The sequence below is a fragment of the Dama dama genome, chromosome 29 (assembly GCF_033118175.1).
Source record: "Dama dama isolate Ldn47 chromosome 29, ASM3311817v1, whole genome shotgun sequence".
Classification (NCBI taxonomy): domain Eukaryota; kingdom Metazoa; phylum Chordata; class Mammalia; order Artiodactyla; family Cervidae; genus Dama; species Dama dama.
In genome coordinates this window covers 34,580,423-34,607,303 of record NC_083709.1, presented here as the reverse complement: position 1 = coordinate 34,607,303, position 26,881 = coordinate 34,580,423, and the positions used below count along the sequence as shown (strand labels likewise).

At 37.5% G+C, this 26,881-nt stretch overlaps 1 protein-coding gene across 1 annotated transcript in view; it reads left to right on the top strand.

Annotated features, from left to right (window-relative positions):
• LOC133048525 (ADAMTS-like protein 1) overlaps nucleotides 1-26,881 on the top strand; it is a 270,703-nt gene that overhangs the window by 169,174 nt on the left and 74,648 nt on the right. The window contains exon 5 of the mRNA XM_061132223.1: nucleotides 14,519-14,645. Coding sequence (XP_060988206.1) covers nucleotides 14,519-14,645 — 127 coding nt within the window. The remainder of the gene's footprint in view (nucleotides 1-14,518; nucleotides 14,646-26,881) is intronic.

Below are 26,881 nucleotides of genomic sequence, written 5' to 3'. Positions count from 1 at the left end.
ATCAACTGTTTTGGTCAATTTTCTGAGGTTTTACCTGAGATAGAAATCACAGTAGAGAAAACAGGAAAAGAAGAAAGAAATAAATGTATCACTTGATCATTTGAGGATATCTTTTTAGTTGGAGTATAATTGCTTTACAGTGTTATGTTAGCGTCTGATGTACAACAGCATGAATCAGCTATATGTATACATATCTTTGAAGGAGAATACTAATAGCACTGCCCGAGAGCTTAAAATTCGTATAAAGTAGTATGTTTGGGAAGTAACCAGGAATTAATTTGAAAGCCAAGGAATGCAAGCCCTCTTGACCAGGGACCTGAGCTACTTGAGCAGTTACAGTGGAGGAGAGCTATTTAGAGAGACAGATACATCTCTCCTTACCATTCCTTTTTCTTTACCTCCAGCCTCGACACACATATAGCCAGCATACTACTCTTTTTGGAATATTGACTTCAAATAACATATCCAGACATATAAATGAGAACTTTATCTTATGCAGAATTTTGCTGAGTTATGGCCCCTAGGTGGAATTTTGAACTCTGTAGATGTACATTTTTATTAAAGTTTCCAGAGCTATATGTGTGAGTACTAGTCATCATAGTTGAATGGCTACTTTGTGGTCACTTCCTAAACAGGCACATTCCAGTAAGATCCACATTTGTGCCAGGGCAGAAGACCAGCTGCTGTCCTTTCTTCTCAACAAAGGACTCTTGTGTTGGAACAAAAACTCTATACTGTGTGCCTAGCAGCAGAAGGGAGTCTGAGCAGTGATGTCAAAGTATACCATGATGTCACCACAGTTCACAAAGAATTATACTTAATGCCATGTGAAGTGAGGCCAAATTCAACACTTTCCCTCTTGGGTACTTCACAGTCTTTGAGACAGAAGCAGGGTCAGAGGTCAGGCCTTTGTATAATTTTGTTTTGCATTCTCCAGACACCCTAATTTTGGAAGTCGAGGAGGGAGAAGACAGCCTGCTAAAGAAAAGTTCTCTGACCATGTGTGGAGAATGAATTCTTGTGTCTGTATACACAGAGGTCTACATTAGGTTAATTCTTGGGATTTTTGCTGAAGACTAGTAGACAAACACATTTAACTAAAAACAATATGCTACTATATAGCACAGGGAACTATCCTCAATATTTTTAATAACCTATAAGGGAAAAGAATCTGAAGAAGAATATATATATATTAATATATGTATAACTGAATGACTTTGCTCTGCACCTGAAACTAATACAACATTGTAAATCAATTATACTTCAATTAAAAAATAAAAATAGCAGAAATAGAGAATTGGATTAGTATAATACCTAGGATCTCTTCCAGTTCCATGATTCTGTTAATAAAATAAAAGATATGCAGAAACATTTTTTTAAAAACCAACATGCCAAAAAAAAAAAAAAAGCCAAGATTCTTTTAGCCATAAATTTACACAAGAATTTTGCCCAGACCTTAAAATAAATAAGAAAGGAGCAAAGTAAAATCAGACTGGTAGCACCTGGGAAATTTAATAAATATTAGAAATAAGACTTAGTCATTCTTTTTTTTTTTTTCCCTTTCAGCGTGTTTATCCAGCCATTAGAGGGATCAGATTCTTAATCTTAAGAAAGGCAATACAGCAAAAACGCTTAAAAATGTTTATAATCTAATCAACTCGCTGCCCTTCCTATCAGCTGTTTCATACCTCTCACATTGACATCCCTCCATTTACTTTATAATATAAAGAGAAAAATACCACAGAACCAGTGGCAATCCCCCAACATCTCTAGAACCAGAGGGTAAGGAGGCTGTTAAGGAGCATGGGGGAATTGCAGCTCTTTATTTTTTTTTTAATTTATTTATTTTACTTTATAACATTGTATTGGTTTGCTCTTTATTTTTTTTTTTTTTTCTGAGTTGAGAAAGCTTTTATTCAGTTATTCAATGCAACAAAAGCCTAGAATGTTAACAAATGGAAATATACTATCTGTTATATTACTGAATATTTAGTATTTGCCCCCAAACTGCTTCCCACCATGGAAGCCCTGTTCATTGTCTGCTCTTTAAAAGAGCACCAAATCTCATTCCAAGGAAACCACGTCTTCCTTCAGACTTTAACTGCAGGGGAGGTTGAAGTCTGGACCTTGATGAGGGTAGGGGTGGATAGGTTGGAAGTGAAGAAGGACAGTGGCTCTGGTCCAGCCAGCCGAGCAGCCAAAGGGCTTGAGCTCACACAGAGAAATGGCAAGGGTCAGGCCGGGGGCTATGCAAGCTCACGTCCCTCCAGAAGAGCCAAGAATCAGACACTGCGGAGATCAAGTATGAAGTGAGCTTCCAGGTCCAGAGTTGGTGTCAGAGTGAGGGTGTGAAGCCCAGAGCACTGTGCCCAATGGAAAAGGGTCAGAGGAAGACTCACTCAAAAATAATAAGCATTCACAGCTCAAGGCCATTCCGGAATAGTGGATGAGAACAAAGCAGGTACAGTGACAAGTGGAAATTAAACTCACATATATGGTACTGTAAAATGATGCATCCATAGAGATCTTTTGTTTTTTGACCGAGAGCTTTTTGGTCTTTGTAAATAGTGGCAGAGAATATAAGTGATGGAAGCTGTTATTTTATTCCAGGTTAAGATGAAGAGGAAAGTTTTCTGAAACCACAATCTATGCCCATAGCCCATGGCCTTGCCTATATACTGAATTCATTCATTTGTTCAATAAATTGTATTAGTGGCTTATTATATCATTAGACACTATGACCTTGTGGTGTTACATTCTAGTAGGAGATAGAAAATAAGCAATACACTTATTATAAATAAGTAAATTATATTGTGCCATAATTATAAGTGCCATAGAATAAATACAAACAAAAATGGGACAGGGTAAGAGAACGTGGGTCGGGCGGGAGACAAAGGTTAAAATAGTCTGGCCAGGGTAGGCATTATTGAGAAGGTGAGAGTTTCCAGTAAAGACTTAAAGATGGCAAGACAGCTGTTCTAGAGATGTCTAAGGAAGAATGTTCCAGTCAGAGGCAACAACCAATGCTCTCCTAAGCTGAGAAAGTGCTTACAGTGTTTGAAGAACAGCAGGGATAAAGAGACAGAGAGAGATGAGGTCAGAGAGGTAACTCAGATGATTTTGTTACTGTTTCATTGCTTCAGTCATGTCTGACTCTTTGGACTATAGCCCACCAGGCTTCTCTGTCCATGGGATTTCCCAGACTAGAGTAGTGGAGCAGGTTGTCATTTCCTTCTCCAGGGTATCTTCCCAACCCAGGGATCAAACACATATCTCCTGCATCTGCTGCATTGGCATGCAGATTCTTTACCACTGAGCTACCAAGGAAGCCCAACTCAGATGATACAGGACCTTTTTTTTTTTATTTGAAGTCTAGTTGATTTACAATGGTGTATTAATTTCTGTTGCATAGCAAAGTGATTCAGTTATGCACATATATATTTAAATATTCTTTGTATTCTTTTCTGTTGTGATTCATCACGGGATATTGAATACAGTTCCCTGTGCTATACAGTATGACTTTGTTATTTACCCCTCATATATATACTAATTGCATCTACTAATCCAAAACTCCCATTCCTTTTCTCCCCTACTCACCCTTCCCACTGGCAATCACAAGTCTGTTCTCTATGTCATTGAGTCTTCTTCTGTTTCGTAGATAGGTTCAACTGTGTCATATTTTAGGTTGCACATATAAGTGGTATCATATGGTATTTGTCTTTTTCTGACTTATTTTGCTTAGGATCATAATCTGTAAGTCCATCCATGTTGCTACAAGTGGCATGACTGCATTCATTTTTTATTTGTTGTTCGGTCATTCAGTCGTGTCCAACTCTTTGTAACCCCATGGACTGCAGCATGCCAGGCTTCCCTGTCTTTCACAGCGTCCTCAAGTTTGCTCAAACACATATCCATTGAGTCAGTGATGCCATCCAACCATTTCATCCTCTGTCTTCCCCTTCTCTTTATTATGGCTGAGTAATATTCCCTTGTGTATACGTACCACATTTTTATCCATTCATCTGTCTGTGGACATTTAGGTTGTCTCTGTGTCTTGGCTATTATAAATAATGCTGCTGTGAACAAAGGAGTACATGTATCTTTTTGAATTAATGTTTTGTCTGGGTATGTGCCCAAGAGTGGGGTTCTGTATCATGTGGTAAGTCTGTTTTTAGTTTTTGAAGAAACCCCCGATACTGTTCTCCACAGTGACTGTATCAATTTATATTCCCACCCACAGTAGAGGAGGGTTCCCTTTTCTCCACACCTTCTCCAGCCTTTCTTTGTACACATTTTTCATGATGGCCATTCTGACTAGTGTGAGGTGGTATGTCACTGTAGTTTTGATTTGCACATCTCTAATTATTAGTGATGATAAGTATCTTTTCATGTGCTTGTTGGCCACCTGTATATTGACACAGAACCTTGCGGGCCATTGTAAGGACTCTTGTGAGTCCAGGAAGAAATTGAGAAGTCCAAGAAATGATTGGTAAACCCCAGAGAAGAGTGCTGTGTATGGGGAGATTCCCTTTGGAAAATCTTTGCTTAGAGGATAAAGAGTTAATGCCTTCACATAAACTTTTTCCAGATTGCGGTGTATTAGAGTGTAGGAGAGTTATGTCTTATCCATTTAGCTTGTATTTACCAGTATTTCCCAATAGCATCTGTGTATTGAACAAAAGCAACTAATTTTTAAAAATCAATTCAATTGCTCTCTCCGGAGAAGGCAATGGCACCCCACTCCAGTACTCTTGCCTGGGAAATCCCATGGATGGAGGAGCCTGGTAGGCTGCAGTCCATGGGGTCGCTAAGAGTCAGACACGACTGAGCGACTTCACTTTCACTTTTCACTTTCATGCATTGGAGAAGGAAATGGCAACCCACTCCAGTGCTCTTGCCTGGAGAATCCCAGGGATAGGGGAGCCTTGTGGGCTGCCGTCTATGGGGTCGCACAGAGTCGGACATGACTGAAGCAACTTAGCAGCAGTAGCAGCAGCAATCGCTCTCTCAAAAAAAAGAGATTCTGCTCATTAAATATATACTTTCTATTATACTATTAACACTAAATTTTACTTTTTTGCCTGGTGCATAAATTTTAGTGTTTACAGTGGTTGGTTGGTGTTTTTTTTGGCAATAAGGTTGTGGCTGAAGGAAACGCATTCCTCATTTTTCCTGTCTTTTCAGTGCCATTCTAACCCCTGAAAAGAACATTATACATCATAGAACAGAGGGGTCACTCATTGATTCATCTTTGACAACACCAGTTATAGTAATGCAATCTTGGGCAAATGGTTGAATCTTTCTGAGTCCAGTTTTATTTTTGTAAAATAGACATAAAGTTAGTTAATTTTAAAGGATACTGTGAGAATTAAGGAATGTTAACTAGACTCGTGGAAATCATTTTGCAGTATACACAAATAGCAAATCAGTATGATGTACACCTGAAATGAATGTAACATTAATATCAATTATATCTTAATTTTAAAAAATAATTAAATGAGACTATATTAATATATGTGGTATTAAATATAGCAAGTGTTTGCTACACACTCGTTTTCTTTACCTTTCTTAAGTGGCTTTTCCTTCTCTCTCCCTCCTCCTCCATACCGCTCTGACCTCAGTGTTCTCATTGTCTCAGTATTCTCATTCTCTTGCTGTTCTCACCTGTTTTGAGGAAATGATCTGATTAAACCCATTCACCCTAGATTGGGACCATGCCTATTACTTATGTGTATTCCCCACAGCATCATAATAGCCAGCATAATGCCATATGTTCAGTTGATTTGGTTTAATTTAAGCACAATCAACAACTTCATGTGTTACTCCTCCCAAGGGCATTTGAACAACAAACAAAGGGCTATACCAATGGTTCCCAACTTTTTGACACAAAAGGGTCCTTTATTATTTTTTTCATATGGGCCCTGTGTTTTGTAAGTTTCCATCAACTCAAAAAACTGCGTGTATTAAGCAATAATATGTTTTTACGTTTTATGCCTTAAAGACCTAAGTAAAATGTTAAAATAAGAACAATAAAGATCAGGATTTAGTTTATTTGCATGATGAGATGGTTGAGGTTTGGAGGACCTTATGTGGTTTTGTTTCAGGTAAAGTTATTTCCATTAGGCTTTTGGAAATATTAACCATAGCTTATGGACCACTATTAGCATCTTCATGAATGACCAGAGATGCTGTTTTCTTGTATTGGAGAGGTGTGGAACACAAGTGTAGATTATAAGTGGTTCCCATTTACTTCCTAAATATGCTGCCAAGTCATATACAGATGAAGCCTTCCATTCACCCCTACACATAAGTCTGGCTCTGGAGGCAATGATCTTGGTGAGTGAATGTTCAACCTTGTTATCACCACTGCCATTTTAAATACTGACTAGTGTATCTTTCCATGGTTCATTGGCATCCTAGTATAACTTATAATCAGTAATCCAAACTTGGAATTTTGGTTTTGTTAGTTACCACCAGCCATGTAAACTTAGGGAAGTTATTTTTCCTGAACCTCAGCATTAAAATCTGTCCTTGAAATCATTCATATTTTCCGAAAATGTTCATCATAAGAGAAATATTTGTGGAGATTATTGAAAAGATAGCCAATTCATTTCTCTAACTCTGGAATAGTAAATTGATTTGGTTGTCTTGCAAGACAGCCGCAGTCTAATGAATTTGGCTTCTAGATCACAGTATCATAGAGGATCATGGGCCACATATAAGTAGCAAAGAGCACTGCAGTTGGTTAGCAATATCTGCCACGGATCCTGCAAATAGGACAAATAGCTGCACATGTGCCGTATTTTACAGGCCATACTCTAAGTGTTGTGAAGTCTATCCTTAGATTAAGTCGACCATCACAGTGCTCTATACCTGGATGATTTGTTTTTGTTTCTTAAGAGTTGTTTTTAACAAACATTCCCTGACCATTAGGGTTCATCAGTAGTTACTGAAAAAACAATTTTATGAAACTTCTTGTATTTATCTGCTCAGATGTTCTTGGGACATTGTTACATGACATTGCCTTTCAGAAAATTCACAGCAGATACATATCTAGGGTTTCAGTACTTTGAGTTATTATGATTTTCCTATACCAGTTTGTCATTCATTCATTACACAAATATTTATTGAGTCCACTATAAATAGCATATTATCCTACACATTTTCTAAAAGATCCAGTAGATGCTATAACCCTTGTAACTGCTCATGTTTTCCTCTTTTCTAGGAAGGTCACATTCAGACCCATGACCCCTATCTAGAAAGTGTATAGGACTTAACAATGTGCATTTATGTGGTTCTCGTTTCTGGCTTTTTTATTATTATTAGAGGATAATTGCTTTACAAATTTGTGGTGATCTCTGCCATACATCAATGCAAATTTATCTCTGGCTTTTTGACCCTTATTTTTACCTTTGCCCTATTTTCTCTTTTTGTTTTAAATTTTATTGTGTTGTATCATATGTATGTGTGTGTGTGTGTGTGTGTGTGTGTGTGTGTGTGCTATAACATTTTATAAAAAGCTAAAGCATAAACCAATGTCTAAATCTTTTAAAGGCTAGGTTGGAGATCTACTATTTTCCCTATTGACATAGATAGATAGTAAATGAGTTATATGTAAAGCATACTCTTCTCCCCTAAAGGTCTATCCGAATTAAATAATTATAAATAAGAGCAGCTGTGATCAGATTTGCAGAGTTTCATTTTCCATATTTGTCTTTCCCAGTGCTGAAAATAAAGGGATTTAAAAATTTCTTACCTCATGGTGTTGGATCAAGAAAAGCTTGACATCACTGGCTCAGTATTTGATGCTAGAAGTTGAGGCCCTTACGGGAAACCATTTGAAATGGGGCCAGTATGAACCCATCAGAGCATGTCGTTCTGAGGAATGGTATCTGCTTATGGACTGTGTTTATTTACATTCTGCAAATTATCCATGCCGTGATCTCGCTTTCTCTTGTGGCTCCTAGTGAAGACATTTTATTATACATATTTCGGTGTCTAGAGAATTTCAGGCTTGTGTTCTGCCTGTTCACTTGCTATCAGCTATGTGAGGTGAGCAAAGAAGCATACTGTCACCACATACTGCAGGCTTGATGCCTAAAATCTGCATGTCATGCTCAAAGTCTGGTTGCCAACTTGGACTGGGTATTACAGTTCTAATTTTTTGTTCAGGAAGGGTTTTCTCCCCTCTCTGTAGTAAATCCTGAAAGAAAAAAAAATGAATAAAAACCAACAATGTTAAATGTATGTGTTCCCCTCAAGAGACGAAGAACTGTCTGTCTTCACGCATGTATATGCAGTGTCAGTCACTCAGTCATATCCAACTCTGTGTGATCCCATGGACTGTAGCCTACCAGGCTCCTCTGTCCATGGGATTCTCCAAGCAAGAATACTGGAGTGGGTAGCCATTCCCTTCTCCAGGGGATCTTCCCAACCCAGGGATTGAATCCAAGTCTCTTGCCTTGCAGGCAGATTCTTTACCATCTGAGCCACCAGGGAAGCCCGTGTTTACACAAGTGTATACAAAAAGCATGCATTCAAGACAGACAAACAAAAGGTGACGATGATGTCTAAACAACAAACACATCTGGAAGCTTCTTGCTTTTTATATCACCTGGGACAGAAGTTTTGTTTCTTTTGTTAAAGCAAAACTAGTCAATCATTTTGGATGGGGAAAAAGTTAGACCATGAAGCTGACACCTAGTAGCAGAATATCAACAAGCTGAATTAGGCCAAAATACTCAGTTTTCCACCCTTAACAAGATATTCCATGCAGTTGCCCAAAGTTATGAGTGGCCATTATCTCACTTTAATGTTTTGTCCAGAATGGGGTGGGTCTGGGAACTCAGTGACCTGAACGTTGCCTTCCATGACGTTTCATTAATAATGAGTGTAGGTGCACATGAGTCTCTTAAAAGTACTAGTCCTTCACAGTAATTATTGTTCATGCACCAGGACAGAGGTTAAGATTTAGTTTCTAGTTGTCATTTATAGTATGTCTGTTTCTCTGTATACACAGATATATGATAACACACATACATATATATACATTTTTGTATACATGTATGTCATCAGTGACTGCAGTCTAAGGTTGCTTATCTGTAAACTACACGAGAATTATGAGCAAACCATTATGTTTGATGCTGTGTGTTTCATTGATTCACTGACATTTATTGTGCATCACAAATGCCAAACGTTGTGCTAACCAGCAGAGATAGAAAGGTAATAAAACAGGGGCTCTCAGCACATGATCTGCTATGGAAACAGACGTGTTAATAGATTAAACTTAAAATGTTATACAATTGTTTGAATTGAGAATATATAAAAGAAACCCCCAATTAATAGTGGCTTAAACTCATAAAGGATTTACTCTCTCACCAAAAGAAAAAGAAAAAAAAATAGAAGTCAAAACATAATCTGTCCAGGGTGGGGTTCCATAACTGGGCTCGTTCTTTCTCTCTGCTCTGCCATCCTTTCATTCTCAAGGTTGTCTCATTTTTCAAGAAAGTGAAAGGCAGAAAGGCAGGCAGGCAGAAGGGTCCCTCTCCAACTAAGTCAGCTTCTTGTAAGGCAGCCTTTCCAGAAGTTCCACATAACATTCTCACTTTTATTTCACTAGTTGCAACTTGGTGATGTAGCCAATAAGAAATGTATTCTTTGAATTGGGTATCTGTGTGTGTATGCTCAATTGCTCAGTGGTGTCTGACTGTTTGTGACCCCATGGACTGTAGCCCACCAGGCTTCTCTATCCATGGGATTCTCCAAGCAAGAATACTGGAGTAGGTAGCCATTTCCTCCTCCAGGGGATCTTCCCAACCCAGGGATGAAATTTCACACGTCTCCTGCATTGCAGGCCAATTTGTTTACCGCTGAGCCACCAGGGAAGCCCATGGAATTATGAACAAAAGGCTGAGGAATCATAGACCATTAAGGTCCTTAACTCTGGAGTCTGCAAAAGGCCTTTTTGAGTAGGAGACAGCTAATTTGGGATTTGAAGGATGAATAGGAATTTGCCAAATGGAGAATTGGGAGAGCATGCCAGGCAGAAACAACAGTGTATGCAAAGTCACGGAGAAGTCTGGCATTATTTCTGCCAACTGAGCCTTTTCCTGTATTTCTGTTTATTTTATCTCTATTATTAATGATAGCACCTTTTAAAATTTATTTTTTAATTGAAGGAAAATTGCTTTACAATGTTGTGTTGGTTTATGTCATAATAGTTTTAATTAACAGTTACTCAGGATCAACAGATTGAGCTATGTCCACAATGATTTTCCTGATGCAACTGCAATTAATTTTCCACTTGGATCAAAATAAGAACATTTTATCTGATGATAAAGTATTCCACATCTTAAAAATAATTGAGTTAGAATATTTTGGCATCTTAAAAAGGAACTGCTACAGAAAGAAAAATAATATACTATTGTGTCAGAGAGATGTTTGTCTTTTCAATTCTGAAGTTAAACAAAGACCAGTTAGAACTGACTTGGTTCATATCATAGGGTCCATAAACCCACACTGGGAACACTGTTTGTGGTCTGGCCAAGTTACCCTTAAATATGTCACCTTCTATTTAGCTATTCCTAATATGACTGTTACTTTGGATCAATGAAGCTGGATTATACTTTTCTTAAAATGACTGTGGAACCAAAAGAAATCTTTAGTATTAGAGAGAGATTTTCATGATTATCTCCATTCTGGCTCCTTTAGAGATATCAAATCTCATTAAAAATTCTCCAGAGAAAGTAAATCCTTTGAGAAACCTGAAATTTCTTTGAGTACACCTCCTTAGATTTGAGATACCTGGGAATTTAAGTTTCCATGCCCACTGATCTTCCACAGAGCTGAGTATCTTATAAGATTAAGATTGTCTCTCTTCAACCCCAAACAAGAACACTAGGATCAATGATCCTTTGATTACTACATAAATTAAGGTTGCCATATTTTCTCAAAGGATTCAACCCTACTAAGGCAATCATATACTGTAGTCTTCTAATATCTTTTGAGATATAACTGACATAATATTATATTAATTTTAGGCATACAAAATACAAAATATTTGTATATACTGATAAATGTTCACCACAATAAGTTAATATCCATCACCACACATAGTTAAAAGTATTTTTTCTTATGATGAGAACTTTTAAGATTGACTCTCTTAGAAGCTTTCAAATATATGATGCAATATTATTAATTATAGTAATCATACTGTACATTGCATCCCTATGACTTATTTATTTTATATCTAGAAGTTTGTACCTTTTGATCACCTTCACCCATTTCACCTAGCCTCAACCTCCACCACTGGCAACTCCCAATCTAGCCTCCATATCTATGAGTTGCTTCTTCATTTGTTTGTTTGTTTTTGGATCCCATGTGTACATGAGGTCATATGATACTGCCTTTCTCTGTCTGCCTTATTTAAGGTAATGCCCTCAAGGTCCATTCATATTGTTGCAAATAACAGATTTCCTTCTTTTCAGGTAGATATCCATTCATCTGTCAACAGGCACTTAGATTAGTTTCATGTCTTGGCTGTTGTAAATAGTGCTGTGATGAAAAACGGGATGCAGATATCTTTTCAAGACAGCAATTTTGTTGCTTTTGGATAAATATCCAGAAGTGAAATTGCTGGTTCATATGATAGAACTATTTTTAATTTTTTGAGGAACCTCCATACTGTTTTCCATAGGGGCTACAAGAATTTACATTCTCATCAACAGTGCATGAGGGTTCCCTTTTCCTCCCCAAGACTTATGTATTGTATTTTTGATAGGTATGAGATGATATCTTATTTTGCCCTTGCTATGTGAATATTGTTGAGCATCGTTTCATGTGTTTTTTGCACACCTAGATATCTTCTTTGGAAAACTGCCTATTCAGATCCTCTGTTCATTTTTTCATTTGGTTGTTTGGTTTATTCTCTGTTGAGTTGCATGAGTTCTTTTATATTCTTGATATTAACCCTTTATCAGATACATGATTTACAGTTATTTTCTCCCATTCAATGGGAGAAAATGGGTTACCTTTTCATTCTGTTAATTGCTTCCTTTGCTGTGCATAAAATTTTTAGTTTGATGTAGCACCCCCCCCCCTTGTTTATTTTTATTTCTGTTGTCTTTGCTTTAGTTGTCAAATCCAATCTTGATTTTTTTTTTTTTTTTTTTTTGGCCAACTTTGATTTTTGCATATTTTTTATTTAGCTAGTATGTAGGCATAATGAAAAAGTGCAGTAAGCCTTATGGCAACACCTCCCCTTTGTCTAGTTAACTCTGACTCATTCAGTTCTCAGATCAAAAGACTTTTCCTCAGGAAAATCTTCTCTAGCCTTTGTTTCCTTGTTCTATTTTTGTTTTTGTGGAGCTTATAGGATCTTACTTCCCCAGCCAGGATTGAATCCAGGTCCATGGCCTTGAAAATCTGTGTCCTAACCACTAGACTGCCAGAGAATTCCTACTCTGGCCTTTCTAAACAGATCAAGTTATCCATATAACTTTATGCTCTCATAGTATCCTATTATTTGTGTCTTATAGATTTCATCATAATTATCACTCTGCCTTTACATTCTGCATGTGTGTGTTGATTTGCATAATATCTGCCTCCATCACTAAACTTTAAGTCCCATGAGGGTGGATCCATATGTCCTTCAACCCACCATTGGGTTTTGCTCCCAGAACAGTGCCTGGCTCAAAACAGAACTTCAATCACTATTGGCTGAATGGTTGAATAATTTTTATGTCTTTGTAAATAAGTTACTTCTGCACTCCATTTCACACTGTGCTTGAAATCTAAGAATCAAGGCAGAGTTGCTCCGCTCCTGTGTGGGTTCATTTACAGATAAGAATTTTGAAAATAATTTCACTGCGTTTATAGGAAAGCACATCAAAGAAGTCTTAAGCTGGGCTTTACATGCTGGGCTTTACATGGATGAAGTTGGCATAAATTCTGAAATGGCCTCACTGTAGCTTCTGAACATATTGAGGCCAATGCAGCTTGACCACAGTGAACACTCCAAAGATGGAACCAACTCCTTCACTCCCCACTTAAGAACTGGGCACTACATTTTCCTGACATCTTTACATTTCAAAACTGATAGAATTACTGAAGGAGTTGTTTTATTATCTATTTTTAAAGATGTCTGTATGATTTTAGGGAAGAGGTACACATAACTACATTTTTTAAATGTAGCACATAGACAGCACAGTATCACATAGTTGTGCTTTTCAAGCCTTTGCCTAAACATATGTTTGCAATTGTTAGTTGGAGTTACAAAAAAATAAAAATCAATCCTCAAAGAAAGTTCATGCTAACAACCAAACTTTGGAAAGACAGGATGGATTGTGGGGACATTGTGGAGATAAGCTCCTTCAAATGTCTCTACAGTTCTTATCTTATTTTGCCCATGACAGTAGTTGAAGTAGTTTAGGAGCAGGATAAGTCTTTTGGTATTAGATTTCACTAGAACTGTCAGGATACAACTGCTGTAGTTTAGTTTGGATTTGAATTTTTTTTTAACTTGAACATTGCCAAGAAAAGATTAAGGATACAAATGAGTTTGCCCACATAAGTGATGAAGACTTCTGACTTTGTTAAGCCTGATTTGGACATAGCACAAATGTTTTATTAGATGCATTTAGGACTCGGCTGCTTATTAGCTGAGTGACCTTGGTAAGATTCATGACCTCACCTATAAAACAGGAATAGCTTACATGATTGTCTTGAGAATGAATGAGATGTGTGTCTTGTGCCTGATACAGGACAGGGCCAGGCAACAGCAGGCACTCACTGTGGGCTATCTCTGCTGCCCTTTGGGTCAATCCTCGTCTTCCACCACACGCATGCACGCCAACCTTGTTTCTGTCTGCTGATTCTGTGCTTCTGTTTCTGTTTTCTTGGTTGAAGTGCTAGCTAGAAAAGGGAGTATGTTTAATTATCAGTTAGCAAACACTTATTGAAGTCCTATAATTTGCCAAGCACTGTTCTAGTTGCTTGGAAAACCCCAATGAAGCCAAGATACAGAACCCCACCTCTGTGCATCTTACATTCTGAGGAACTTATAGACTAACATAGAGATTATTCACAACATTTTTCCTGCTACATTTATCTCACAGTTGCATTTTTTTGTGATTTGGGTGAAGCATATTTACTGAAAGTAGAAATTATTTTGGAATTGAGGTTCTATAATATTAGTAGTTCAGGGTCTTCCTCTCTGCCTCTGCTTCTCTTCTTCCTCCCACCCACCATCCCTCCCTTTTGCCTCTGTCCCTCCCATCTTTCTTTCTCTTCGTATATTTCAGTATATTTGAACTATGAAAATGTCTTTACCCGTGCTACATTTTTGCCTTCTTTGCCTGATTCAAATTCCAGTTTGGTTTCTGTCATCGGAATGGATCTTCATCTCATCTTTATCTTCATCTCAAGGATGAAGGAGGCTGACTGAATGATGATGCGCCCCACCCTGCATCCCTTTAGCAGTAGGCACTGGGTTAAATTACACATCTCTCTTTTTTGTTAGATTGTTGGCTGCGATCATCAGCTGGGAAGCACCATCAAGGAGGATAACTGTGGAGTCTGCAACGGAGATGGGTCCACCTGCAGGCTGGTCCGCGGGCAGTATAAATCCCAGCTCACCACAACCAAACGTAAGACACTCCAGAGATGGGGCCATCTCTGGGCCTTCTGATTTGTTGTAGTCCCCTGGCTTAGCTCCTTGCAGCAATTAGGGAATGACATCTCCAACCAAATGAAGCCAAATATGAAAACCCTGTGGGAAGAGAGTTAGATTCTTTCTTTGTGGATTAGTTTAGGTAAGACAAGTCAGGTCACCCACTGCAATCCCACAGAGGAAACCTTTGCTTTAGAGGCACATTAGGAGGAAATTAGGCATAGATCTAGATATACTCAACAAGAAAGCCTGAGCTTTGCTATCCAGCATGAGGACAGGCTACATCCTGACCCTTCACTGATTCATAGCCTGGCGGAATAGCAGAGAGATTGGGCAGATTAGAACAAATGCTCTCCTGCCACTGTGAAATCACATGGTCTTCATTGACAAAGTGACCTTGGATCAGTGCTGATCACACGTGTCTCCAGAATGGATATTAGACAGTGATTATGTGAAGCCAGTTATAGACTGCTGTGTCCTAATCTGTCTGTAGCAGCTGAATACATGTGTGCCTGCTATACGTGTATGTGCGGGGAACTTTACATGATCATCTCATTTAATCCTTATAACAACTTTGTAGCAAGGTACTGTTTATCCCCATGTTATGAATGAGATAACTGAGGCTTAGACAGATTACATGACTTGCTCAGAGTTCCACAGCTATGAAGTATCAGAGCCAAGATGTCAGCCCAGAGTCTGATTCCAGAGCTTAAGCACTTATTTGTTCCTCTTGATTGTCCAAAACTCTGCTGTTTCCGGAGCATTTGTAAAGCAGTTAGATGGATCATGGTGAGGTACTTTAAGTGCCTGCCCAGCTGGGTCCTTCTAGGGTAGATGGTATATGTTCTCGAGATACTTGACCCAACAACAGACTCACCCAGCAAGCTAGATCATTTTACCATACATGATCCTCTGTGACTCACTGTTCTAGGCACTGCAGCAGATAGAGAGAGAAATAAAACAACCCTTGTACTCAAGACCGTGCACTTGTTAACATTTATTTATTTTTAATTGAAGGTTGATTGATTTACCGTATTGTGTTGGTTTCTACCAAACATCAACATGAATCAGCCATAGGTTTATCCATGTCCTCTTGTCCCTGAACATTCCTCCCATCTCCCTCCCCACCACACCATTTCTAGAATAACTTGACCTTTCTTGGCATATTTTCTCAATTTTGCCATTGTCTGGAATCCTCCAACAGATCCTTAATGAGGACTTCTTTGTACATGTCTTCTGTGATTTGGGAAACGAGAATGAATTTCTTTACTGACTATGGTTTTGTCCTCTTTACTTGTTGACTAGTTGGAGGAAAACACTTGATGTATGGGGGTTTTGTGGCTTTAAACTACAAGGGACTTGTAGTTCCGGGGGAAAAAAAAGAAAGCACTGTTTGCTGGAGAACTATTCCGAGAAGACAGGAAAAGGCAGCTTGCCCAAAGGACTAGGCTCTGGGGAAGAAGAGGAGGTGGGAAGAAAGACTAGGAACTTTTAAATGCATGAAACATCAGAGATGCCAGCTTAGGGAACTCGCCCCTTTCTAACACGCCTCAGGCAGTGAAAATGTGATTCTGAAGAAAAAAAAGAAAAAAGACCTGAGCAGGAAGAATGATGAAGGGCAAAGTAACTTAGACATTGATGTAGTATGTTCAGGTGAGATTTATTTTTCCTGTGGTCATGTGTTGGTTCTTCTATAAGATGAAAAATTAAACAATTTAGAAGATGAAAACCAGAGGAGGATAGAAGCATAATTCTTTTGTAAATCTCTGAAGTCATGGCGGGATATTTGCAGAAAAATAATTACATTTAAAAGGTACTTTGTGATTTTTTGAAGTATAGAATTTATTAAAACCCTAAAGTATTTCTTATTGAAAAATAAAAATAAAAGGTTACTTTGATAGAGCTCTTCAAGGAATACGAAAGAGTTGAAGTCTTTCTAATTATTGGTGTTAAATAATTGAATCAGTGTTTATTATCTAAGAATCTAAGGACTTCCATTAGGCACAAAAAGAGATGACAGACATTCGTGCAGTGACTGCTGTAGGGTAACTCCCAGGGACATGTTTTCATGATGAGAATCCTTCCTTTATTCCCTCTTCCTTTATTCCCTCACATCCCTCTGCCTTCCTGTCCTCATAGAAAAGCCTGCACACTCTGCTCAGATAGATATTCCCCCTACACTCCTGTTAAAGGGTGATCAGGGCCCTTTGGAGCCTGAATCACTGGAACAAAGTTGGAGAAGCCCTGAAAGGATGAACTGCAGCCAATTGAGAGCCATAAGTCATCTCTAGGTCTGCAGATAGATACCTCAGTGAACAGTGCTCTATTCAAACCAACAGTGGGTAAATCACATAAGACACAAGCCGATGATGATCCATAATGACCAAAGGCGACTGATTCGTTTGCCTTAGCACTGCCGATGCCTCATGACAAAATGATTTATATCAATAAAGCCCAGCCTATGCATGCACCTCACCACAATCTATAGCAGATGCTGAACAAGCTGCCTCATTTATATTTTCTCCACCCCCAGAAGAACCTTCCACCCTGTATTTACAGACTGTGAGATGACCCACAGGCAGGGGAGATGAAACTGCTCTGCGGAGCCCAGTGTACCGGCCAGGGGAGCAGCTCTGCACCCGTGAGGCCTGGAGGACTTCTGCAGGTCTCTCCCTATGCTCTGCCAAAAGGCACTAAAAGCCAGCCACACAATCTTTTCAAACTCCTTATATCCATACTCCCCACAATGAATTCATTTTCTTCTGAACTTATATCCAGATTTTCCCCGTATGTTATCAAACCTCAGGGGAATAAAGAAAAAAAGAGGAGAGTGGAGAAAGACCATGGTGGAAAGTTCCAGAAGGAAAAGGAGAAGTAGGAGAAGCTTATCAAGTGGCTGCCATTTGCTGATGAATAAAAAACAAACCATCTTTGTAATAAAAGACATTATTATTACCTAATACAAATGCAGAAAACAGATATAAGCTGGACCAAGGCACTCTTGCCCTCCTTTTGAAGGAAAAGGCTGTCTACTGAGAGCCTTCAGCCTTTCCACTTTTCCAGATCACTTTTTCCTACTTCCCCAACCCAATGAAAAAATTATCAAATTTAGCTTATATTAACTTACTTTTGATTTTTTAAATTAAAAACTCATTTTTTCTCAAATTTTTTGAACTTTTTATTTTGTATTGAAGTATAGCTGATTAACAATGTGATAGTTTCAGGTGGACATCAAAGAGACTCAGCCATGCATATGCATGTATTCATTCTCCCCCAAACTTTCTCCCATCCAGGCTACCACATAACATTGAGCAGAGTTCCATATGCTATATAGAACAACCTTGTTGGTTATCCATTTTAAACATAGCAGTGGGTACCTGTCCATACAATCAAAATATTACTGGTTTGTACTATATAGTGTATTCTCCATGTATACTCAGAATACACTTAGATCCAGAACCAGCCTATTTGGTATCAATCTGATGTCTCTAGTTTTGCAGACCTCTCAAGTGTATCTGCGTGTTTTGAAAATATCTTAGTATCTGTAAGTTCTCTTTCTATCTCCCTTGAGTGATGACAGCTAGGTAAACTAAATTATATCAAGATAAAATGAAGCTACTAATACCTAACTTTCTCTCTCAGACTCTGCTTATGCTGATTTATAATGGCTATAAGTAAATATATTCTGGGGTTATCATGCTGGCTCAAAGATATTGAGATAAAGGATATTTATAATAAAAGACAGGCCTAATATTGTCAAGTAAAAAATACATATGAATTTTTTTAGAAAAAGCACAAAACTCTAAAGAAATTTCACTTTGTATCTGACTTCAGGCTATACTCACAAGCCACTCATTCATTCATTCAGCAGCAATTCACTCATTCATTTATTCAGCACCAAATATTTCTTGGGTACCTGCTATGTACTGAGGAACTGTTACAGGTGCTGGAAACACAGGAAAGAGCAAAACAGACCAAAGTCTATTTTTCTCTTGGGGCTTACTTACTAGTGTTAAGGGAAGGCAAAGAGACTAAATGAATAATTAATTAAATGTATATGTGTCATGTGGTGATACATAGAAAAAAGTAAAACAGAGAAGGAAAAAAAGTAGAACATAGAAAAGTCATAGAAAAAAGTAAAACAGAGTAGGAGAAGAGTTAGAGATAGGGATGGACTGGCAGCCAAAGGTACTGGAGGGAATTGCAATTTTGCATAGGTTAGTAAGAAAACATTCGCTGATAAGATGGCGTTTTGAGCAAGGATCTGAGGGAAATACAGATAGAGTACCATGCACAAGGAAGGGGAAGAAAATTCTAGGCATAGACAAAAGCATGTGCAAAGGTCCTGAGGTAGAGACATTCTTGACATATTTCTTGACATGCAGAGAAGCTGATGTAACTGAAGTAAAGAGAGTTTAAAGAAGACTATAGGAAAAGAAGAAGATAGGACAACGGTGAGGTGGGATGAAGAATGGCACAGATGTTGTAGGATTTTATAGGGACTTTGGCTCTTAGTCTAAATAAGATGAGAAGTTACAGGAAGGTTTTGAGCAGACTTTTAATGACTTCATTTGATTTATGTTTTAAAGTATCACTCTATATGGTCTGTTGAAAATAGACTATAGTGGGTCTAACTGTGGATATAATAAGAGCAAGAAGTCTGGCTGGGTATGAGGATGACATGGACCATGGTAGTATATCCCATGCTGGGTAAACTGCATTTCTTTGAGTCCAAGACACCATTGATTGAAAGATGTGTCATTATCTTATGCAACATTAAGCGGGGGGAAAAAGCCTCTTGAAATTAAGAAACTATGACACAATGCCTTCTGACTACTTAGGGATTTTTGTTGTTCAATTGCTCAGATGGGTCCAATTCTTTGCAACTCCATGGACTGCAGCATGCCAGGCTTCCCTGTCCTTCACAGTCCCTCCCAGAGTTTGCTCAAACTCGTGTCTATTGAATCAGTGATGCCATCCAACCATCTCATCCTCTCTTGTCCCCTTCTCCTCCCGCCTTCAATCTTTCCCAGCATCAGGGTCTTCTCCAATGAGTCCACTCTTTGCATCAGGTGGCCAAAGTATTGGAGCTTCACCTTCAGCATCAGTCCTTCCAGTGAATATTCAGGGTTGATTTCCTTTAGGACTGACTGGTTTGATCTCCTTACTGTCCATAAGACTCTCAAGAGTCTTCTCCAGCACCACAGCTTGAAAACATCAATATTCTTCAGCACTCAGCCTTCTTTATGGTCCAACTCTCATATCCATGCATGACTACTGGAAAAACCACAGCTTTGACTAGACAGACCTTTGTCAGCAAAGTGATGTCTCTGCTTTTGAATACGCTGTCTAGTTTTGTCATAGCTTTTCTTCCAAGGAGCAAGTGTATTTAATTTCATGGCTGCAGTCACCATCCACAGTGATTTTGGAGCCAAGAAAATAAAGTCTGTCACTGTTTCCATTTTTCCCCCAACTATTTACCATAAAGTGATGGGACCAGATGCCATGATCTTATTTTTTTGAATGCTGAGTTTTAAGGCAGCTTTTTCACTCTCCTCTTTTACCTTCATCAAGAGGTTCTTTATTTCCTCTTGGTTTTCTGCCATAATGGTGGTGTCATCTGCATATTTGTGCTCTGCATTCTTGTCATCACTTGATATTGTCAGTATTTTTTATTTTAGCCATTCTGACTGGTGCGTACTGGTATTTCATCATTGTTTTAATCTGCATTATATATATATATGTGGATTTTTTATATATAAATAATGGCTTATGATTTTGAACATATTCTTAGGTTTTATTAGTTCCCAGTTGCTACTGTAACGAATTACCACAAACTTAGTGGCTTAAAGCAACACAATTATTTTATAGTTCTGGAGAGTCAGAAGTCTATAGTAGGTCTTGCTGGACTAAAATCAAGGTGTTATCAGGGCTGTATTTCTTCTGAAGGGTCCATTTTCTTCGATTTTTCAGCTTTTGAAGGCTGTCTACAAGCCTTGGCATCTTCAAAGCCAGTAACATAGCATCTTCAGATCTGTCTATGATTCTAACCACCTCTTTTTCCTCCCTCTTCCAGTTTAAAGAAATTTTGTGATTATATTAGGCCTACCTAGATAATCTAAGATGCTCTTTCTATTTTAAGGTGAGCTGATTAGCAACGTATTTCATCAGCAACCTTAATTCCCCCTTTTCATGTAACATATTCATAGGTTCTAGGGCTTAGGATATGGACGTCTTTGGCAAAAGGAAGGGTGAGGAATTATTCTGCTGGTCACACATGTGCTTATTTCCTCCTTGATGTAGTATTAATTAAAGTTACTTGCCAAGTTTTAAAACAAGCTTTTTGGTTTCCTGCTGTTGAGTGTTGAGAGTTTACATGTGCTGAGAACAAGTCCTTTGTTGGATTTGCAACTTAAAAATATTTACACCTTCTTTTTTCAAAGTTGCTCAACTTTATCTTTCACAAAGCAAAAGCTTTGAATTTTGATGAATACCCGTTTATTTCTTTCTTCCCATGAATGGTGCCTTTAATGTCATATCTAAGAACTCCTTGCCCAATCCCAAGTCACAAAACTTTCTTCTGTGTCTTCTTCTGAAAGAGTTATAGTTATATATTTTACCTTTAGATCTATGACCTCTTTTCAGTTAATTCTTATATAAAGTATAAGTTTTATGTGTAGGTTGAATTTTTTGTTTAAGGATGTCCAATTCTTTCAGCCATTTGTTGAAAAGTTGATCTTTTCTCCCTTGAATTGTTTTCAAAACTATCAGAAATTCATTGTCTCTTTCAGTGTGGGTCTATTTCTGGGCTCTCTCTTCTGATCTTTGTGCCAGTTCTTTCACCAATACTACATTGTCTTAGTTACTGTAACTTTAAGCCTTAAAATCAGGTAGTTTGATTTCTCTAATTTTATTCTCCCTTTCAAACTCATTTTTACTATTATATACTAATTCCTTTGACCTTCCATATAAATTTTACAATATGTCCATATATACAGAAAATCTTGCTGGGACTTTTAATTTTGTTAATTCTATAGGTTGATTTGGAGGGAATTGATATATTTTGTATGTGATGATAGCAACCTATGAGCACTTCATGTCTAGGCATTTATTTAGATCTTCTTTGATTGCTTCATTAGTCTTTTTTTAATTTTCAGCATATATTTTAGTTAGACTTACACCTCTTTCAACATTTTGCAGCTATTACAAAGGGCATCATATTTTCTATTTCAGTTTCCAGTTGTGTATTTCAGTTGTGTATTACTAGTTTATTTTGGCTATTTTGTGAACTTGCTAAACTCACTTAATAGTTCTGAGAGTTTTTTAATTTTCTGCATAAACAATCATGTTGTTTACAAATAAGGATGGCTTTAGTTTCTCCTTTTCTATTTGTAAACCACTTATTTATTTATGGCCTTATCATACTGGCAAGGATGTCCAATACAATGTTGAGCAGATATGGCAAGAATGGCTATTCTTAACTTACTGCCAATCTTAAGGGGGAAAGCATTCAGTTTTACACCATTGAGTATGGTGTTAGCTGTAGTTTTTTGGTAAATGCTCTTTATTACCTTGAAGAATTTCTGTTCTATTCCTAATCTGCTGAGCATTATTCTCTTGAATGGGTGTTCAATTTTGTCCAGTGCTTTTTCTACCTCGACTGATATGATCATGTGAAAGTTCCTTAAACTTTTATTATAATGGATAACATTAATTGATTTTCAGATAATCAACCTTGTATTCCTGAGATAAACTCAACTCAACTAAATCATGATGTGTTATTCTTTATACAAATTACTGAATTTGATTTTCCAGTATATTGTTTGTGAGTTTTTAACATCTTTGTTCATGAAAGATAGTTGTCCATTTTGTCCTTTTTTTATACCATCTTTGTCTGGTTTTGGTATCAGCATGTTGCTGACTTCATACCATGAATTGGGAAGTCTGTTCACTTCTCTTCTGTTTAGTGGAAGAGAATGTGTTTAGTGGAACAGATTGATGTTACTTCTTCTTCATGGGCTTGGTGGTATTTACCAGTGAAATTCTTTGGACCTGGAGTTTTTGTTGTTGTTATTGTTTTTACTTAAGCTTTTCGACATAAGGGATAAAGTTACAGTAACTGTTTTAATTGATTTATTTGTGTTTTCAAGTATGAGTGTATTTGAGGGAGTTTCTTTGAATGCTGGGTAATTTTTTACCTAATTTCAGACACTGCAAATTTTATCTTCTTGGATACTAGATATTTTCATATTCCTATAAATATTCCTGACTTTCACTCTAGAAGCAGTTACTTGTAATCAGTTTGATCCTTTTGGTTCTTAAAATTTGATAGAGGGACCAAAGCTACATTTGGATTAGTGGTAACTAACTAACTGAGACAAGACTCTTCTGAATACTCAATGTTCCATGAATTATTTAATTTTCCAGCCTGACTACTGGAAGAATATATTCTCAGTCGTAGAATTTGTGTTGGTTCTATTTTGTGTTTCCCTATTTGTGTAATTCTTTTCCTGGCCTCAGGTTGCTTTTACACATACATGTACTGAGTTTGTTTTTACACATACATGTACTGATTAGTATATTGATCACTGCTGGACACCTAAAAGGAATGGTCTTAAATCTCCAGAGTTGTCTATGTATTACTCTCTTCTCTCTGGACACAGAGGGATAACCTGTCCTTCAAACTCTAGTCACCTTGATGTCTTTGGACCCTTAGCTTTGTCTCCTTAACTCAGGGAAGCCTCCAAGCTCTATCCCAGTTCCCACTTCCATGGATGGCCTGGAAAAGTCTTTCAAGGCAGAATTCTGGCTGGGCAATGTTAAGGTTCTTCTCTTGTTTTCCTGAATCCCAGAAATTGCTGTCCTTTTTTTGCTTAATATTCAGAGTCTTGAAAGTCAATGTTTCATACAGTTTTCTTCTGACTTCTTGATTGTTTCAGACAGGAGGTTAAGCCTGGGCCCTGTTCCTTCATCTTGACAGGAAACAGAAGTTTTGACCCTGGGTTCTTGATTCAGTTTTGCAATTATGTAGAAATAGCCTGCTTTTGGCTCCCACTTTGGAAATGTTTTTAAGTGCTTTTGATTCCTTATCTCCTTACAACTCCCACAACAATTTGATTCCAAGAGGTTAAATACCGTCTTCCACTATTGTCTTGTCATCTTCTTCCAAGCTGCTGACATCCATTTTGCAAATTTGATGTATTGCCTGTTTTGATGTTGGTTGGTACCTGTGTAGGCAAAGATAACTGTGACAGGGATACTACCTCTGTGAGAGAGAATATAAATGCTATTGACGGTGCAGTGCATTCTGACTTTATATATATACATATGTCTATATTCTGATGTGAACAATTGTTCTTCTTAGAATCAATTAAATATGATATTTTGACTCTAGTAGCAATAGGACTTGGTAACTGATTAGAGGTAAAGGTGAATTCAAGGGTGTCTCCAAAGTTTTTGACCTAGGCATCTGTAGGGATGAAGTTCCTCAGCTGAAGAGAAGGCTACAGCTTCTCTGGTCTGTCCAGTATGCATGCTCCATTGTGCAAGAGCTGATAAACAGTGGGGGGGGAGAGGTTTTGAAAGACTCAAACCCTCAGTCTCACCTTAGTTTGTTGTACATATTTTAATAATAATAAAGTTGTCATGAAGAGAAAAAATAAGCCATTCAAATTTCCTCAAGATTGGCAGACTATTGGGAATTCCCTGGCAGTCCAGTGGTTAGGACTCCACACTACACTGCCAAGGGTGTGGGTTGGATCTCCCTGGTTGGGGAACTAAGATCCTGCATGCCATATGGTATGACTAAATATTTAAAAAAAGAAAAAAAAGATTGACAAACTATTGTTTTACTTAAGTATAGTTGATTTACAGTATAGTGTTAGTTTCTGGTATAGAGCAAAGTGATTCAGTTACACGTGTGTGTGTGTGTGCGCGTGCTGTGCTTAGCCGCTCAGTCGTGTCCAGCTCTTCGTGACCCTATGGACTGTAGCCCACCAGGCTCCTCTGTCCGTGGGGATTCTCCCAGCAAGAATACTGGAGTGGATTGCCATGCCCTCCTCCAGGGGATCTTCCCAACCCAGGGATTAAATCCAGGTCTCCCGCATTGCAGGTGGACTCTTTACATTTGAGCCCCCAGGGAAGCCTATATATGTATGTGTGTGTATATATAATATAAATATCATTTTATGTATGTGCATATATATTCTTTTTCATATTCTCTTCTATTATGGTTTATTACTGTATTGAATGTAGTTGCCTATGCTATACAGTAGGACCTTGCTGTTTATCTATTTTGTACATAGTAGTTTGTATCTGCTAATCCCAAACTCCTAATTTATCCCTCCCCCACCCCCTTTCCCCTCTGTTAACCATAAATTTGTTTTCTACATCTGTGAGTCTGTTTCTGTTTTATAAATAAGTTCATTTGTGTCATATTTTAGATTCCACATATAAGTGATATCATATGATATTTGCCTTTCTCTGTCTGACTTACTTTGCTTAGTATGATAATTTCGATATCCCTGCATATTGCTAAAAATGGCATTATTTCATTCTCTCTTATAGCGGTGTAGTATTGCATTGTTTTCATCTATATATTATACATCGTATTTATCCATTCATCTGTCAGTGGACATTTAGGTTGCTTCCATTAGCACATTATTTTCATCTGTAGCCAACTATATTAACAATGGCTCTTTCATTTAAAAAATAATAAGATTAACTATCAGCTTCATAAGCTTACAGAGAAGAAACTTTAAAAGCCTGAAACTTACCAACGGGTCTAAAAATAAGACAAGCTCAGATATCAGGATAGGAAATCCTGTCTTTTAAAAAATTATTATTGTCAATTTTTCTGATATAGCAATGGATCACATGAATAAATCCATATATGACAAAATTAAAAAATATATAAAATGTTTATTTTTTTTAATGTTTATTGAAAAATGTGAAACGTACATTCATTTGTAGATTTTTGAGGAAATATTTTAGGTAAAATTCTTGAGAACAGTTTTTTGAGAAAGCGATTTTACATCTTATAAATGTGAAATGACAGAATTTATGATTCCCATGGAAAAGTTGTCTCTTTAACTGAGAGAGATTATCTGATTTCTGAAGGAAGTCAGAATTGTTCACTAATAACCTAAAAATATGTTCCAATGATTGGCGTCATGGCTCTGTCAACAAAGCCAGAACAGATTAGAGCAGATTCATTTGATCGTAGGGCAGTGTGCCTTTGTGGGAAAGTCATCCAAAAAATGCACAGCACGGTAAGAAAGAATGTAGCCACCTACCTTACTAGCCATACCAACCAAATTAATTGTTGATGAGGCAGGTGATAAAATCAGCCTTCTCACACATTCTCCAGTGTCTTTTTTTAACCATTTTTAATTGAAGTATAGTTAATTTGCAGTGTTGTGTTAGTTTTATGTATATAGCAAGGTGATTCACTTATAGAGCAAAGTGATTCAGTTATACAAACACATACATATATATGTATTCTTTTTCAGATTATTTTCCATTATAGGTTATTGCAAGATATTGAATATAGCTCCCTGTGCTATGTAGTCCTTGTTGTTTATCTATTTTAAATATAGTAAGTGTGTATATATATATATATTAATCCCAAACTCCTAGTTTATCTCCCTCCCATACCTGCTATCCCCTTTGGTAATTATAAGTGTGTTTTCTGTACCTGTGAGTCTGTTTCTATTTCATAAATAAATTCATTTGTATTTTTTTTAAGATTCCATATAGAAGTGATATCACATGATGTTTGTCTGACTTATTTCACTTAGTATGATAATCTCTGGGTTCATCCATATTGCTGCAAATGGCATTATTTCATTATTTTTTATGGCCTAAGTAATAGTCCATTGTGCATTGGAATCTTCTTTATCCATTCATCTATTGACAGGCATTTAGTTGGCTTCCATGCTTTGGCTGTTGTAAATAGTGCTGCAGTGAATATTGAGTTGGTGGTGATTTGGTCACTAAGTCGTGTCCAACCCTTGTGACCCCACAGACCGTAGCCTGCCAGGCTCCTCTGTCCGTGGGTTTCTCCAGGCAAGAATACTAGAGTGGGTTGCCATTTCCTTCTTCAAGAACATTGAGTTGCATGTATCTTTTTGAATTTTGGTTTTCATTGGATATATGCTCAGGAGCAGAATAGCTGGATCATATGGAAGCTCTATTTTTAGTTTTTTAAGGAAC